Raw genomic sequence first — 15,035 nt, forward strand, 5'->3', positions numbered from 1 at the left:
CACATCCACCCAGAATTAGCTCGTTGTTCTCAAGAGGAAGGAACGCAAGATTGCTACTTACTGCCTAATTACAAATCCATAATAGGGATCAGTAAAGACCAGCTTCTTTTAATCTGACATTAACTCAGTTCCCTCACTTAATTAAATAATTGTCTAAATGAAGGCAGATACCATGGAGGTGATGAAGTGGGTTTTTGGACTGTGAGGTCACAAGCTTATGCCTCCTATTGCTCATTGTTCCTGGAGAAATTTCTGGGGGAGATTTCTAACGGCTGGGGAGAGCAGACGTCCCAGGGGCTCCTTCATCCTCTCCCAGTTTTAACAGACACCAGAGTCTCTTTCCTGAACCCCCACCCTAGTGTGCCATGGATGTGCTCTCCAGCCACCTTAACTTAAAAGGCTGGAATGAGTCAGCGCACAGCACAGTGACAGTAAAACCGGAAATTCAGCAGCGTGATTAAAAAATGGTAATGAGTGTTTTCATTCCCACTTGTTTGTGTTAATTGCACTGTACCATGACGACCGTGTGAGTCGTTTTGGATCAAAGCCAGATGAATAGATGTAAAATCTAATTGTTTTTTTGCAAATACATACTAATAAAAATGTGTGATTATTCACCGAGACGGGGAGTCGAATCTTCCTCAGATCCAACCCCCCAAAAAAGAGGAGGAATCAGAGAGCGCAGCCTGCCCTGATCAGGCACGCAATGCACTGCTGGTCACTGTCGTACACATGTGACAGTGATACTTTTTTCACATTAATTAATAAGCTGTATCAATCAGTCGCTCGGGGCTGGTGCTGGCTCCATCAGCTCTCACTCAAAGCACCATACTCACGGTCCACACTCAAAGCACCATACTCACGGCCCACACTCAAAGCACCATACTCACGGCCCACACTCAAAGCACCATACTCACGGCCCACACTCAAAGCACCATACTCACGGTCCACACTCAAAGCACCATATTCACAACCCACACTCAAAGCACCATACTCACGACCCACACTCAAAGCACCATACTCACGGTCCACACTCAAAGCACCATACTCACGGTCCACACTCAAAGCACCATATTCACAACCCACACTCAAAGCACCATACTCACGACCCACACTCAAAGCACCATACTCACGGCCCACACTCAAAGCACCATACTCACGGTCCACACTCAAAGCACCATATTCACAACCCACACTCAAAGCACCATACTCACGACCCACACTCAAAGCACCATACTCACGGCCCACACTCAAAGCACCATACTCACGGTCCACACTCAAAGCACCATATTCACAACCCACACTCAAAGCACCATACTCACGGTCCACACTCAAAGCACCATATTCACAACCCACACTCAAAGCACCATACTCACGACCCACACTCAATGCACTATACTCACGACCCACACTCAATGCACTTTACTCACGACCCACACTCAATGCACCATACTCATGACCCACACTCAATGCACCATACTCATGACCCACACTCAATTCACTATACTCACGACCCACACTCAATGCACTATACTCATGGCCCCCACTCAAAGCACCATATTCCATACATAGTCATAGTCCAGACTGTTTGTCAGACCCCAGTACACTTTCTGGCTTTCCTTGCCCACCTCCCACCCCACCAAAACAACATTATCCTTTCCTACTTGCCTTCAATCCCAGCTGTAATCCTTAAATAAAGACACAGTTCCCAGGATAACCCCATGTCACATGACTTGATTTGCTGCCCCAATCAGAAAGGGGCTGGATGGGATTTCTTGCAGGGTCTCTCATGCATTAAAAGAGTGGCCCTTTGGGGATTAACATCCTGGGAACTCTATTTAAGAAAGGGGAATGATATCTTTAACCAGACTGCGGTACACACACAAACAAAAAGAGAGAAATGTGAGAAAAGACAAACACTAAAAAGTCATGTTTGTTATGACTGTTTTTCATTGGATTTGTGGGCACTGGGAGTGACTCACAATGCAGACATATTCATTTAGGTGATTCATGAGCTTCCATTTTCCATAACAAACCACATAAGAGAGAAGAGCTTTGAAAATCAACTCGCAGATGGACACTTGTGTTCCCGCAGGAGTGTTACTTCAGCTGCATGTCCAGGGAAGACCCCTGAAACGCCACATTTAAAGGCATTTAAGGGCTCACAAATCTCTGCACATTAAACAATGCGCTGCATGGTGTAACTAGCATGTGAGTCACGCTCTTGTTGGCATTTAGCAGAGAAAAACAGATATTACCCAGAATGCATATGCAATAAGCTGTGAAATATTAAAAGACGATCTTGTAATAACAAACAGGGACTCCTTAGCTGTGCTGGCATGTGCATCTGCGTGAGGGAATGAGAGGGAGGACCGGGGTTGCTGTGTGTGCAAGGGACAGAGACTGTGAGGCACCCTGACTGACCATGAGGAACCATGTGATTGCGAATGACCATGTGTGACTGTGAGGGACCGTGTGATCGTGACTGACCATGTGTGACTGTGTGATCGTGACTGACCATGTGTGACTGTGAGGGACCGTGTGACCGTGAATGATCGTGACTGACCATGTGTGACTGTGAGGGACCGTGTGATTGTGAATGATCGTGACTGACCATGTGTGACTGTGTGATCGTGACTGACCATGTGTGACTGCGTGATCATGACTGACCATGTGTGACAGTGAGGGACCGTGTGACCGTGAATGATCGTGACTGACCATGTGTGACTGTGAGGGACCGTGTGATTGTGAATGATCGTGACTGACCATGTGTGACTGTGTGATCGTGACTGACCATGTGTGACTGTGAGGGACCATGTGATCATCAATGCGGGACAATCTTAGGAGAGGTTTATAGATCACTACTTTCCTGTGTGTGCGTGTAGGTTGTGTGTGCATGTTGCAAGTGTATGTTGCATGTGTGTGTTGCACATGTATGTTGCGAGTGCATGTTATGCGTGTGTGTTCAGCATGTGGCTCTGGGCCCCAGGGTCCGCTACCTTGGCTCGGGTCCATGTGGCCCAGGCTTTCGATCTGCTCCACCAGGTCGTTGGAATTCCACTGGCTCATTCCGAGGAGGATGGCGCTCTTTCCCTCTGGGACATCTGCTCGGCCGGGGAGAGATGAGGACACATAAGGGAAGCAGCAGGGCGTGAATCAAACTGCACACCTCGCTCATCTCAGTGTGAGCAGCCTGCAAGGGAAGGCGACCGCCAAACCGAGTCCTTTATCCGCGGATCAAAGATCAGCCCTGGGGTAACCCCACACGGCAGCCCTCGCCGCGTCAGGCCACCGCTGGGTAATATACCCAGGCTGTCACGATCTGCGCAGAGGGGTTGCGGCTGAGTGACACCCTGGGGCTGCCTTCCCACTGTAGCCACTCGGTTCAGTCACGCTGACACGCTCACAGCAGAGCAAAACATGCTCAGCTCACACCACCACCCGTATACACTATACCAGGCACGCGCACACATGCACACATGCATTGGCTGCTGCACCTGCGAAGCCCACACACTCTCTGACTGGTTAGGCAAAAGATTTAAAAACAAATAATGAGAAGTGATGAGTCATGAGGCAGGATGAGGATCCACTGGGCACACAGAGCGGAGGGGAGCGGAGCCAGTCCCCCTCCGGGGTTGGAGATCTGTTTAAAGTGGAGAAGAAAAGCAGAGATGGGGTGAAGGCCCGCAGGGAAGGACAAGCACACATGCAAGTGAACCACTCAGAGCACCTCCTACAGGTCTGGAGCAGAATTGCGGCCAGAGGTAGCTGGATTACCCAGAGATTTTATTTCAAAGAACATGGAAGAGGACGCTAGGCGGATGAGACGTAACAGATGTTCTTTCAGATCAAGGGGAAGGAGCGGAGAGAGAGGGAGATGGAGGAATACAGAGGCCAGGGGTCAGAATGGGGACAAGTTCCCAGAGTCACCATTGGCTGGTGTGTCAGCTCTTTTTTATGCTTATTTAAAGGCTCCATGCAGAATCTTCCAGAACCCTCTTTAATGAGAAGCTAATTCCACACAAGCTGGCTCTCCCCTCTTCCTTCTGCAGGCTCCCCAGGACCGGTGAAGACGGCCCGCCTTCCACCAGACACATGAACGATGGCACACGTCATACTTCCCCGAGACTCATACCTGCTAGTAATGATGTCATTCTTCACTGCTGTCTAAAGACTGGCTTATTTTACCCACAGCTCGTCGTGCACATAATTAGATCAATGACAAAATATTTATCTCTTTTTTTGAATCATCTCGCTGATCTCGTTCAGCACAAAATGGAGCCACGATCGATGATCGGCACGTGACCGCGACGGCGCGTTAAGCTAACGGGGCAATCGATGCATAAAGCTGGGCCGACGTCACGCTGTGTGTGTCTCTGTAACACACACGGCCGGCTGCTTACGCAAGGCCATTTTGGATTTAAAGGCGAAGCACCGACTTGTGACAGCCAGCTGGGGGCAGCACCGCGCAGGATCGGCGAGTGGAAGCGGGAGCAGGTACACACACACCTGACCTGTCCCACACCTGCGGCCTTCTCAGGCGTGACGGAGGGCAGCCTCCTCCCGCCACACGCACAATGCTGCCTTTATCATACAGCAATGGTGCGTAATTAGGAAAAACACACAGAAAGGAGCCAACGTGCTTATTTAAATAGACTCCAGTCTGCGTTTCCCTCCAGTAGCTGCCGATTATGTACAGCTTCACAAGATCCACTGACTCCCATATTATTTTTATTCCTACAATGAAAATGATCCTTCCGCTTCTGGAAGGGAATCGTCAGGTTAAGCACTGCGTGGATGAATATAGTTAAAACCCCTGTAACGTTTATTCAGGGTAACATGGTAAGATAAACACAGTGGGCCAGCCGGCTGCCCAGTCCCCCCCCCCCCCCGCTGCTGGTGCATTCCCTGCTCCCCCGCCCCACCATGGCAGGGAGCCATTGAACCTATAAGCTCCCCCCCCCCCATAAGCAGGCAGTGGGGACGCATGCCCGGTGCTGTAATCTATCTGCGTGCTGCGGAGTGCCAGGAAGATTGGCACAGCGGTGAGCCCTCTGCCGTTACCGCAGTAATACACGGCAATCGCAGATATCCTGTTTCAGGGCCGACGGAGCCGATTCACATGGAGATACGGAGGCCGGACACCGAGAAACCAAGACTCGCTCCGGTTCAGTGCGCAGAGCCACAAAGCCTGATCCCAAATCCAGCCTGGCACCAACAAGACCAGAGAAGAACCACGTCTGGAAAAATCCTGACAGGCAATCAGACCGATCTGCCTCAGGAGACATGGGAGGCATAATCGAGCTCCTCCGCGCATTATGGGCGTGCATGCGGGCAGCATGTGGCCACTTCAATCGCACACGCCCCCCCCAATCTGCTTCCAGGAAACATAAAAGCACTTGAATAGCATTCAGGAGGCAGAGCTAGAGTGCTGGGATATGCTGACAGGCAGCAAACAGCACAGTGAGCTGACACACGCACATGAAAATGTACAGCGGGGAGCAGAAAGATAGATGAGGGGGAGGGAATCGCTGCAGGCGGCTAGACCTCCGCAAGGGAGAAGACGGAGTCTGTGAGGCCTCGATCCGGGGCTCATGCCTCCTCTCAGAAGCTCCAGCGGCCTGCGTCGGGTGGTTGGGGTAGAGCCAGCTGTCAGGGCGTCTCTCCAGGACGTCCCACAAACACGAGAGAATCCCAAGGCTCCCGGACAGAAGAGGAACACCCAGGCCATGGTGGGTCCCTTGGAAACACCCTCAGTTGGGTCTCGAACACCCTGCCACCTGCCCTGGTCACCCTCCAAAATCAGGACACCCTGTGGCCACATCCTGCAGGGATCCCAAAAGAGTTCTGGGATTCAAAATACTGAGAATGTTTCCCCAGAAAAAAAATGATGCGATGAGGACTTCTACAAAAGAAGAGGTATTGGAGGTTTTTGTTACAAACTGATAAAGTAAAGTCTGTGTCTGATTGTGTGTGTGCACACTTATCTGCACGCATTTTTAATGTGGACTCGCTAACTGAGCCCAGGAGGAAAACGATTAAATAATGCTAGATAAGAAAGCCAGCAATTTAATGTTCGAGATGCCTGGTAATAACAGCATTCGCAAATGTAATGGAGGAGGGGTAATTGGAGGGGGCAACACCAGCCCTGGGGGGGCCAAGAAGGATGATCATATTTCCCAGGTCGTCCGGCGTTTAATAAAATCCAGCTTATGAAAGCCGTGTGACCCAGCTTTGCAAGATGTAAACGGGTTAGGGTGAATAATCTGGTGAAGTCGTCGGCTGGCTAAGGGGCGCGGTCTCCATTCAGGAAACAGCCACTCAGCTGCTTCCAGTCTCTCACATCATCTTCCTATTGGCTAGTTTAGAAACTGCCTCACCGGCAGCTGCCAACTGACACATGCCATCAGAGAACTACAGAAATGCAGAAGTGAGAACATGTCCTTCAAGGAACACGTCATTTTTAAAATATTTCATATTCCTACTTAAACAGTTATCAGATAACGACATAAGGTTGCTGGGTTATTTCTCATGAGAGGCCCTTTAAGGTCCTTACCCTGAATTACGCAGGAATGTTCTAAGTACATTCTATACTGGGAGAGCAACTTATCTAAAAATACGCCAACAGTCTGCAAGCCTAAGGACAAAGTGGACCTGTAAACATGCCCCGTGGTGTAGCATGTAGGTGGCCAGTCACATGGCCCAGCAACCGGTAAATGTGGCCCGAGGTGTGGCACGGAGGTGGGCGATAAACGTGGCCTGCGGAGTGGCACGGAGGCGGCCGGTCCCACGGCCCAGCGGGCAGTAAACGTGGCCCGCAGTGTGGCACGGAGGCGGCCGGTCCCACGGCCCAGCGGGCAGTAAACGTGGACCGCGCTGTGGCACGGAGGTGGGCGGTAAACATGCCTCGTGATGCCAGTCCCATGGCCAAGCGGGAACCACAGTCTCATGGCATTCAGCATAGATAGTGACTGTGCCGCCTGCAGGTATTAAAAATCCACATGTTCAGCCGGCGTGCCTTTCTGGCCAAAAACTTTATGTCAGCATGACACGGCATTCGCTCAGCAACGGGGGGGGGGGGGGGGGGGATCAATCACAGAGGGATAAGTGAAAGCCCATGCGGCTCTGCTCAGAGTGGGGGGTGGCCGCTCGCCAAAGTGCTCTGTCCCCCTCTCATTGCTGATGTTGGCCTGTGTCTAATGCTGCTCAGCCCTGCTCTATGCCCCCCCTCCCCACCCCAAGGTGACGGAATGCTCAAGCTACGTGACAACAAGAGATCATCCAGATGCTGGAGCATAGCAGCACATTCAGGAAGGCAGTAAGACGGCAGCAGCAATAAATAGGGTAAATACCCAGCAAATTCCCGGTAAATGAGATGTTTCCCTGCTCCTGATTGAGGTTATTATTGCCAGAGAGCCGCGCCTCCCTACCTGTCATCTCCCATCCAGGTGAGTTTACAGGATTCGTGTACACAGCGTGAGTAGCCAGGAAGGCCTTTAGCAATTAGCAGAGCTGTGATTGCCGTTTAGTGTGCCACTCTCCCTCCCAGCTAAACCGCGCACCCCCCTAGTGTTCACACGGGACACCGAGCCCCTTGTGAGCCATACACAGGATGACCCCCAGCTCGTGGCTGTCTATTCATTTCCTCGGTCAGCCCGCAATCAAGATCACAGGCTCACAGTGGGAACTGGGAACAAGACCCCAAGTCTGCTACACGGTCTGTCTACTGTAGCAGCACCTCCTTCCATGGCACCGCAGTACAGCGTTGATCTTCGAGGAAAGAGGGACACAGGCTTTCCTGGGGTGTATGAAAGCTGCACTCACTTAAATTTCGGTAAACGTGGCCGAGCTCTGGCGCTGGCCGTCAGGTATTAAACAAAACAACAACAAAACAAACACATTCAAAACAGACAATTTAATAATTCAGGCTGGGTTCTCTATTGTGAGCCGTTACATATCGCGCCGAGTTATCAGTGTATGTTTCACGTCTTTAAGGACGAAAAAGTGAGGAAACTTGGGTGGAGAGTGATTCTGGAGCCCTGTGGTGAGATTATTAGCCTGTCATGCACGGGATTTGAAACAACAACCTTCTGGACAGAGATTCCCACCCCACTGAGCTACACACTGCCCTTCTGTTGAACTGAGGGCAGAAGTTCTGTACGAGTTGTAGCACAGTGTGCTGACCAGGAGGAGGCGCTCTACACAGCCTGACACAGCTTTAGCAGGGAGGTGGGACAGGGCAGAATGCCTAAGTGTTAAACCATATCACTTTGCCAAGCTGGAAGGGGGCAGCTGGAAGGCAGAGGAGGAGCGTAACGAGCTGATTGGCCAGAGGGATGTACAGGGTTCATCTGTACAGGCGCTCATGTCATCAAGGTGTCACCCCACCCCGGGGCAGAAAGACAGCACAGTTTAAAGCTCTTCACACTGACTCAGCACGGCTTGTCTGAACTGGACCACAGATGTTTAAGCCCTGGAATTCTCTCACCAGGGTGTGAATTGAAGACTGCAAAACTGCTACTGGTGACTGGAGGTCGACCCCTTGCATTACCGCTCACAAACAAACACAGACAGACACACACATATACATACATAAAAAACAGAGACATACACACACACACACACAGATATACAGAAAGACACAGACAGACACACACACAAATATATAGGCACACACAAACACAGAGACGCACACACACACAGACAGATACACACACATAAACACATAGACAGACACACACATATACATACATACAAAACAGAGACATACACAGATATACAGAAAGACACAAACAGACACACACACACACATAAACACACAAACAGACACATGAACACACACGTTGCTGTCTTTTTAGCCCAAACAGCACAGCTCACTCATGATATTCCTGCCAAACTCCAATAACGGCTGATGTCAGAGGCTGGGACAGAGGTTTCATTACAGCACTCCCTGTAAGGCAGGGGCCCCGACAGTGAGGAGGGACATCCTGGCTTCCTCATAGTGGTGGTATGACGGCATGTGCTGGAAACAGGCATGGGAGCGTGTGCACATGTGCGTGTGCCGACATGCTAAGCACTGTCAGGATCTGCGGTGAGACTGCAAACACGTCCACGCAGGCAAAGCATGTCAGCCCCCCCAAAGGGCATGCGGCCCGTGGGCAGGAGTGAGAGTGATGCGATTATTACCAGCTGCCTTGTCCATTTTAAAGCCAGATTTTTAAAATAACTTGCAGAATTCTTTAAGCATGACAAAACATCAGACTTATTCAGAAATTTCCGGGAAATGATCGGGGCTAATTGTCTGCAGTGATTCTGTCGGCACCCACCCTCACTCAACTAAGCTGACTGCTGATTCATAACTCGGCCCATTTAATCACTTTCGGCAGAAAGACAAACTGTTAAATGTCAACTGTTTTACGAAATAGGGCCTCATGGTCTAACTGACAAAACAGCAGCTCTTGACATCATCCCAAAAAAACAGACAGAGGTGCCCAACATTTATACATGTATGGATACATAAAATATCCATAAATGTAATAATTAAATGGCTCATGATTTAACACAGCAAAGATAAACATTGTACATGAGAGGCGATATGACGCGACACTGATCTGGGACAGCAAGGATTAAATTAGGGCGAGCAGATAATCCATGTCAGGGAGGACATTTTGAGCCAGGACAGGATTTGTAAACTACCATTTCAATTAAAAGGACCGACCACTTTAGCTGTTCTTCCTGTGTGCTGATTGGTCGGTCTCCCATAATCATGCATGTGCCACTAATGTTAATGCAAAACAGCTGCATGGGCTTTTCAATCAAGGAAACAAACCAGTCAAAGAACAAGGAGAACTGAACTATGTATCTGAGCATGGGTGCCTGTTTAGTTAGTAAAAGCTGAAGTAGCTCATAGTGTCCCTCCTGATATGGATTAGTTGGTCACCCTGATTAAATAAACAAAAGAATAAAATAATAAATGATGTCTTCCTGGGTCCTGCCTTCCTCCTCATCTCCCCCAGCCGGCAGCCTGAACAGCCTCACTGGCACCGGGAGCTAACAAGGGCCAGCTGGGTGTCATTAACTGGCTTACCTGTCTGCCCAGGGTCTCTGGTTGCCATGGTGACGCAACTGTGCACGCTTCTCATGGAAAACACCGCGGCTCCAAGCGATAATAATCATCCTAAATGGATAACCGGAAAAAAGCCTGACAGCCACTTTGATCACCGAAAGCGTTACAAAACAGGCCAGTGCTGCTGTCTGGCCCCCAGGCTGTTCCTCTCACACTTTTCCAATATTTATTTTGAGATTCTGCACATTGCGGGGTGACACTTCCTTTAAGATGGGATCATTCTTCCTAAAAATCAAAGACAGAAGGCAGAAGCAGACCGAATCAGAGCTTATCCTACTCTTCGCTAATTAGTCTGACGCTAAAGCCATCTCCTAATTTATTCTCGCCATTGTTTTTTAGCACCGAAGAAAATGTTAACGTTTTCGGAAATTAGAAATATTGATTCCTTGAGGAAAGTCGACAGCTCCCTGAGCAAGCAAAGATAACGCTGAAGAGCTCGGTGGATCTGCCACTCGTTTGGTCGAGCCTGGCTTATCAAATCAACTTTTTTTAAAAGAAATAAATGACACAGACATGGTTCGATCCAAGCTATATTTAATGTTTCCCCCAGGCTAAATCGGTGCTCAGTCAGTCTGTAAAACATTTGTACCACCGGGAGATGGTCACCTGGGACACTGGCCTTCCGTGAGTGTCAGTGACAGTAGGTATGAACAGGCCTGGCTGTTCCCAGTCTGCTTATATTCCAGCAGGAGATGCTCTGGAATTCGTGGAATCAGCTTTAACATTTATTTTATAAGGTGTGTCGTTCAAAACTGATCCAGTCAAATTTATTTATTTCCCAATTAGCCCCCAGCTCCACAGGAACCACATCAGTAATCGTGTTTATCACACACAAGCATCAAAGTCAGCGCTGGGAGCTCTGAGCTCATGAAGACGCAGAGGGGTCTGGTAGTCCAGGTCCTCCGATTATCCAACACCAGTCATACAAAATAAACTGACTTGTACTTGACCGCCATGCCACATAACATGAACAGGCGCATAAAAGTCTGAAAGGGGGGTGCAATCATTGGGTGGGGGCGGGAGATCCAGAAATTCATGACAGATAATAAGAGCAGCTAGTGCCACACCCTCCACACGCCCTGGGGGGCGTCTTTCCATTACCAGACAGGCGACCAGCCCCCCCCCCCACCAAGACAGACTCAACCAGCCAGACATGTCCTCGGGGGTGCAGCTGCACTTGGGAGACGACTTGGGGAGTTTGTGAAGATGGCAGTATGGATATAAATTTACATCTAAAGTGACTGCACTTGAATGATGTGACGATCCCGTAATTTCATAAAATGCAAATATTATGTAAAGCTGCTAATGTGGACCTGTGTCTGTCGGAGAAGCTTCATGCGTATGAGCCTAATTTTACAGGTATAGATCCTACTTTACCAGTTTACGATGTTCAAGGTGTGATTACGCAATTGCGTCTTCAGTGCTGCTTTTACGAATCACTAGTTACGTGAGAAAAGTTAGGTTGCCTGTGACAAATGGGTTTTGACGAAAAATTTTCATTGTTATCAAATTCTGATGAGTTGAGCTGAAAGCGGAAGTTTTCTTAATTGGAGGCTACAAATTACAAAGAGTCAATGGACAAGTACAATATATGCACCGCAAGCCATTTAAATAAGGAATGAAAATGATTTATTACATTAAAAATGAATTCATGACTGGAATCTTGGATGACAAAATAAACCGGGTTCAGTGATATGCCAGCAAAATGCAACTGCTTCTGGTTGACGTTGACGATGATGTGAAAACTTTAACGAGGTTATTAGTACGCCAGGTTTAGCTATGCCTACAAATCAATTGCACTTAAGTGGCAACAAACTGTCGAAACTACTCTCATAAAATGAGTATCTGTAAAGCTAGAGTGTGACATGTGGAGTGGAAACTGAAAGTGCGAATCTGCTGTCGTAAATGTCGCTATAGAAGTATACTTGCAAAATCTTTGCATAGAGGTCAAGTTCCAGAATTACAGATAAGATTTTGAATTTGCAATTCATTTCTTATGTATATTTATTTTTTTTATGATTACCTTAGATGTAAATCTTCTTCCATACCACTGCATGTCCAGGTGGTGAAGAAGGTGGTGACCTTGGATCGCAAGAGGCCACATCTATTAACCATGTCCCAGTGGCCACACCCACTGGCCACACCCACTGACCAAGTCCCAATGGCTACACCCACTGGCCACACCCACTGACCAAGTCCCACTGACCAAGTCCCATTGGCCACACCCACTGATCAAACCCTACTGGTCGCACCAACTGGTCACAACCTTGCCAAGCATGTTCAAGAAAGAAGTGGCGGCATTTACCTCTGGCATCAAAAAATTCATCATCAGAGCTGTCCATGGACTCCTGCACAATATTCTGCATCCGCCAGTGGGTGGCGCTGAGTTTGCGGGCAGAGACTAGGAGACAGAAGAAAGGGAGTGTCAGAGTGAAAATCACGCAAACAGACATGCGGTCAGCAGTCGCATTTCTGGACAAGGTAACTGATCGGCAGCTCAGGTGTGTGTGACCGGAATGTGTCAGCAACCATCTGTGAAAGTGGGGGGGGGGGGGGGGCACGGTGTGCCTTGGTTACGGCTCATGGTTTGTTGTGAACTGGATTCTGCCTGCTTCACTCCCTGGTGTTTCTGTGTAAAGAGGTTCAGGGGAGGAACACAGGCACACAGGAGTCAGAGCAGGCCTCCGGAAAAATGTACACAGGGATGAGAAGCTGCTCTGAGCCCCCCCCTGGCAGGCGCCTCCCCCATTACCGGGTCAGAGCTACTGGGGGGGTCAGCCTCCAGATTTAATAACAGGCCTAACAGTGTTATACTCTCCCCCCAGGACTGTACTGTGACTTTTCCTATGAGTTGAAGGGGGGCAGATGAAAATATGAGCTTTGATGAGTCAGAGCGATGTTTGCTAGGGGTGTAGCAATATGTTTCCAGCTGAGAAAATACCCCCCTCTCCCCAGATATATGGTTATTTATTCTGACATCCTGAGGACCACGTGGACAACAGCCTGGGGGACAAAGACCCACCCATGACGCCCCCCCCCCAATGGCAAAGAGAAGATACACAATGAACAAAATCCCTGAAGTCCAGCAGCCGCCTCCAAGCTAAAAACATGCATAAAAATCACAAACGGAGCCGATGAGCAGCTTGTTCTGCCTGAGTCCGGGAGTCCGTGGTGGACCCTCTGAACGGGTCATCGTTAGCTGTAACAAACCGGCTCAGTGCTTTAAACCACCCATTTATAAAACAAACACTTTTAGGCATACATGTTCTGCATTGAGAAATTCCAAACAAGCCAGGTTACTGCAATAACGCTTCAGCAGGGGAGTCGGGGGGGGGCTCTGACGCACGCCTGGCTTGGCGTTCCTGCCTCCCGCTTCCCTAAGTGCCACAGAGACCCAGAGCAGCCTTTGATCTCGCCTCCACACCATTTTTGATCTCATCCTTCCTCCATTATCCAATTCTGGAGATCGGTGTTACCTTTTTAAAGGAAGGGTCCGCTGGCTTCCTTTACCCCGCCGCCCCCGGTCCCCCCACCCCGCCCACACCCCTGGCCCCCGAAGCCACGTTGTCGTGCATTAATTAATGAGGCTTTTATTTTTCCGTGGAACGCCATGGGCTTGATGGGATTATTAGAGTTCTGTGGAGTGGTTTGGGTGAAGGGGGGGGGGTTCTCTGCCCGGCCACAAACACAGTCTGTATCAATGAGGAAGAGAAGCAGCAGTACTGGCACGAAGGCCTGCTAATGCGACAAGAGGGTCCCGCGCAGACATAGTCCCTGTGCAGGTAATGCGACAGAGCTAATGGACCCAAACAGGCAGACTTCTGTTGAAGAAACCTTCAATTTGAACTTCAATTATTAACCACTGCACCACCTACTGGTCTATACTTAACAATACTTTGGTGAGAATATCCATGCACACAACAGTCCCTAAAACACAGGTCCCTGCAGTGTGGACAATGAGAACATCCAGAGGAAACTCATACAAACACGGGCAGAATCAAACGCACTCCCCTGTGGGTCTGAGGCTATGATGCTGCCCCCCGCATCCCAAAACCCCTGCTGGCAAAGCAGCCCGCATCTGTCCAGCACAGCCTGACTTAGTCAGTGCGCTACCAACACGTTTAGGGTCCAGTTTGCTCTCTAACCACACGCCCAACGTGCTGAGCTGTGCGTACGAACTCCGTAAGATAAATGGAGGCTCCCAAGGGATTTGGCCCTGAGGCTAGTGGGGACAGTGGTCTCGTGCAGGGAAAGGCCCCCCCCACCACATCCCAGAGATTGTAAATTGAGCCCATCCGTCTGCCTGAATCCCTACCACGCAAACCCAACACACCCTGGGAGTCCAAATGGCATGAATCATTTTCTCATTTTCTCCAACGCTACGTGGGTGATGGCATTAGCATGTCATTAGCATACCACCATGCTAGCGTTCCCTCACCCGAAGCGTCCGGCTCGGACCCTGTGGCTGCACGCCTGTCCCTGCGGAGGCTAATTCTGCGAGGCAGCTCCTCTTACCACATCACTCCGTGTCTCTTATCCAGCCGGACTTCCTGTGTTGCCGTGACGGATGGCCTGTAGCAGAGTGCCACGCTGCACAGTAAACAGGGTGCCCAATCTCCTGCATTCTGTCAAACCACACTGCACACCAAAGAGTGAGCAGAGTGCGCAGTGGCCGTCCAGCTGTCGGTATCAAAGCAGCAGGTTTCAGGTCCTCCTCAGATGTCAGAGATCCACCAGCTGAAAACCATCTAAGATCCAAAGATCCAATTGTAATAATCAAACTGGAGAGGGTTTCACCTCCTGTCTGTCAGTTTCTGTTAAATCGGGCTTTAAAACCAGGCAAACGTGGCTCGCATCTTTCTGCACCCCGTTTATTAAAAACCTGGAACAGCCATCATATCATGTTGCT

General features: G+C 49.6%; 1 protein-coding gene across 4 annotated transcripts in view; it reads right to left on the bottom strand.

Moving 5' to 3' along the window:
* The window catches only part of pitpnm3 (PITPNM family member 3), a 46,905-nt gene that overhangs the window by 23,375 nt on the left and 8,495 nt on the right, over window positions 1–15,035 (bottom strand). For all 4 annotated transcript variants that reach the window (XR_007383009.1, XR_007383010.1, XM_048980260.1 and 1 more), the window contains exons 2-3: window positions 12,432–12,527; window positions 3,000–3,104 (exon numbers count right to left, since the gene is read on the bottom strand). Coding sequence is in view for 2 of the 4 variants with exons in the window: in XM_048980260.1 (XP_048836217.1) it covers window positions 3,000–3,104; window positions 12,432–12,527 (201 nt within the window). In the remaining 2 variants the exon portion in view is untranslated. The remainder of the gene's footprint in view (window positions 1–2,999; window positions 3,105–12,431; window positions 12,528–15,035) is intronic.

Source organism: Brienomyrus brachyistius, chromosome 17, assembly GCF_023856365.1.
Source record: "Brienomyrus brachyistius isolate T26 chromosome 17, BBRACH_0.4, whole genome shotgun sequence".
NCBI lineage: Eukaryota > Metazoa > Chordata > Actinopteri > Osteoglossiformes > Mormyridae > Brienomyrus > Brienomyrus brachyistius.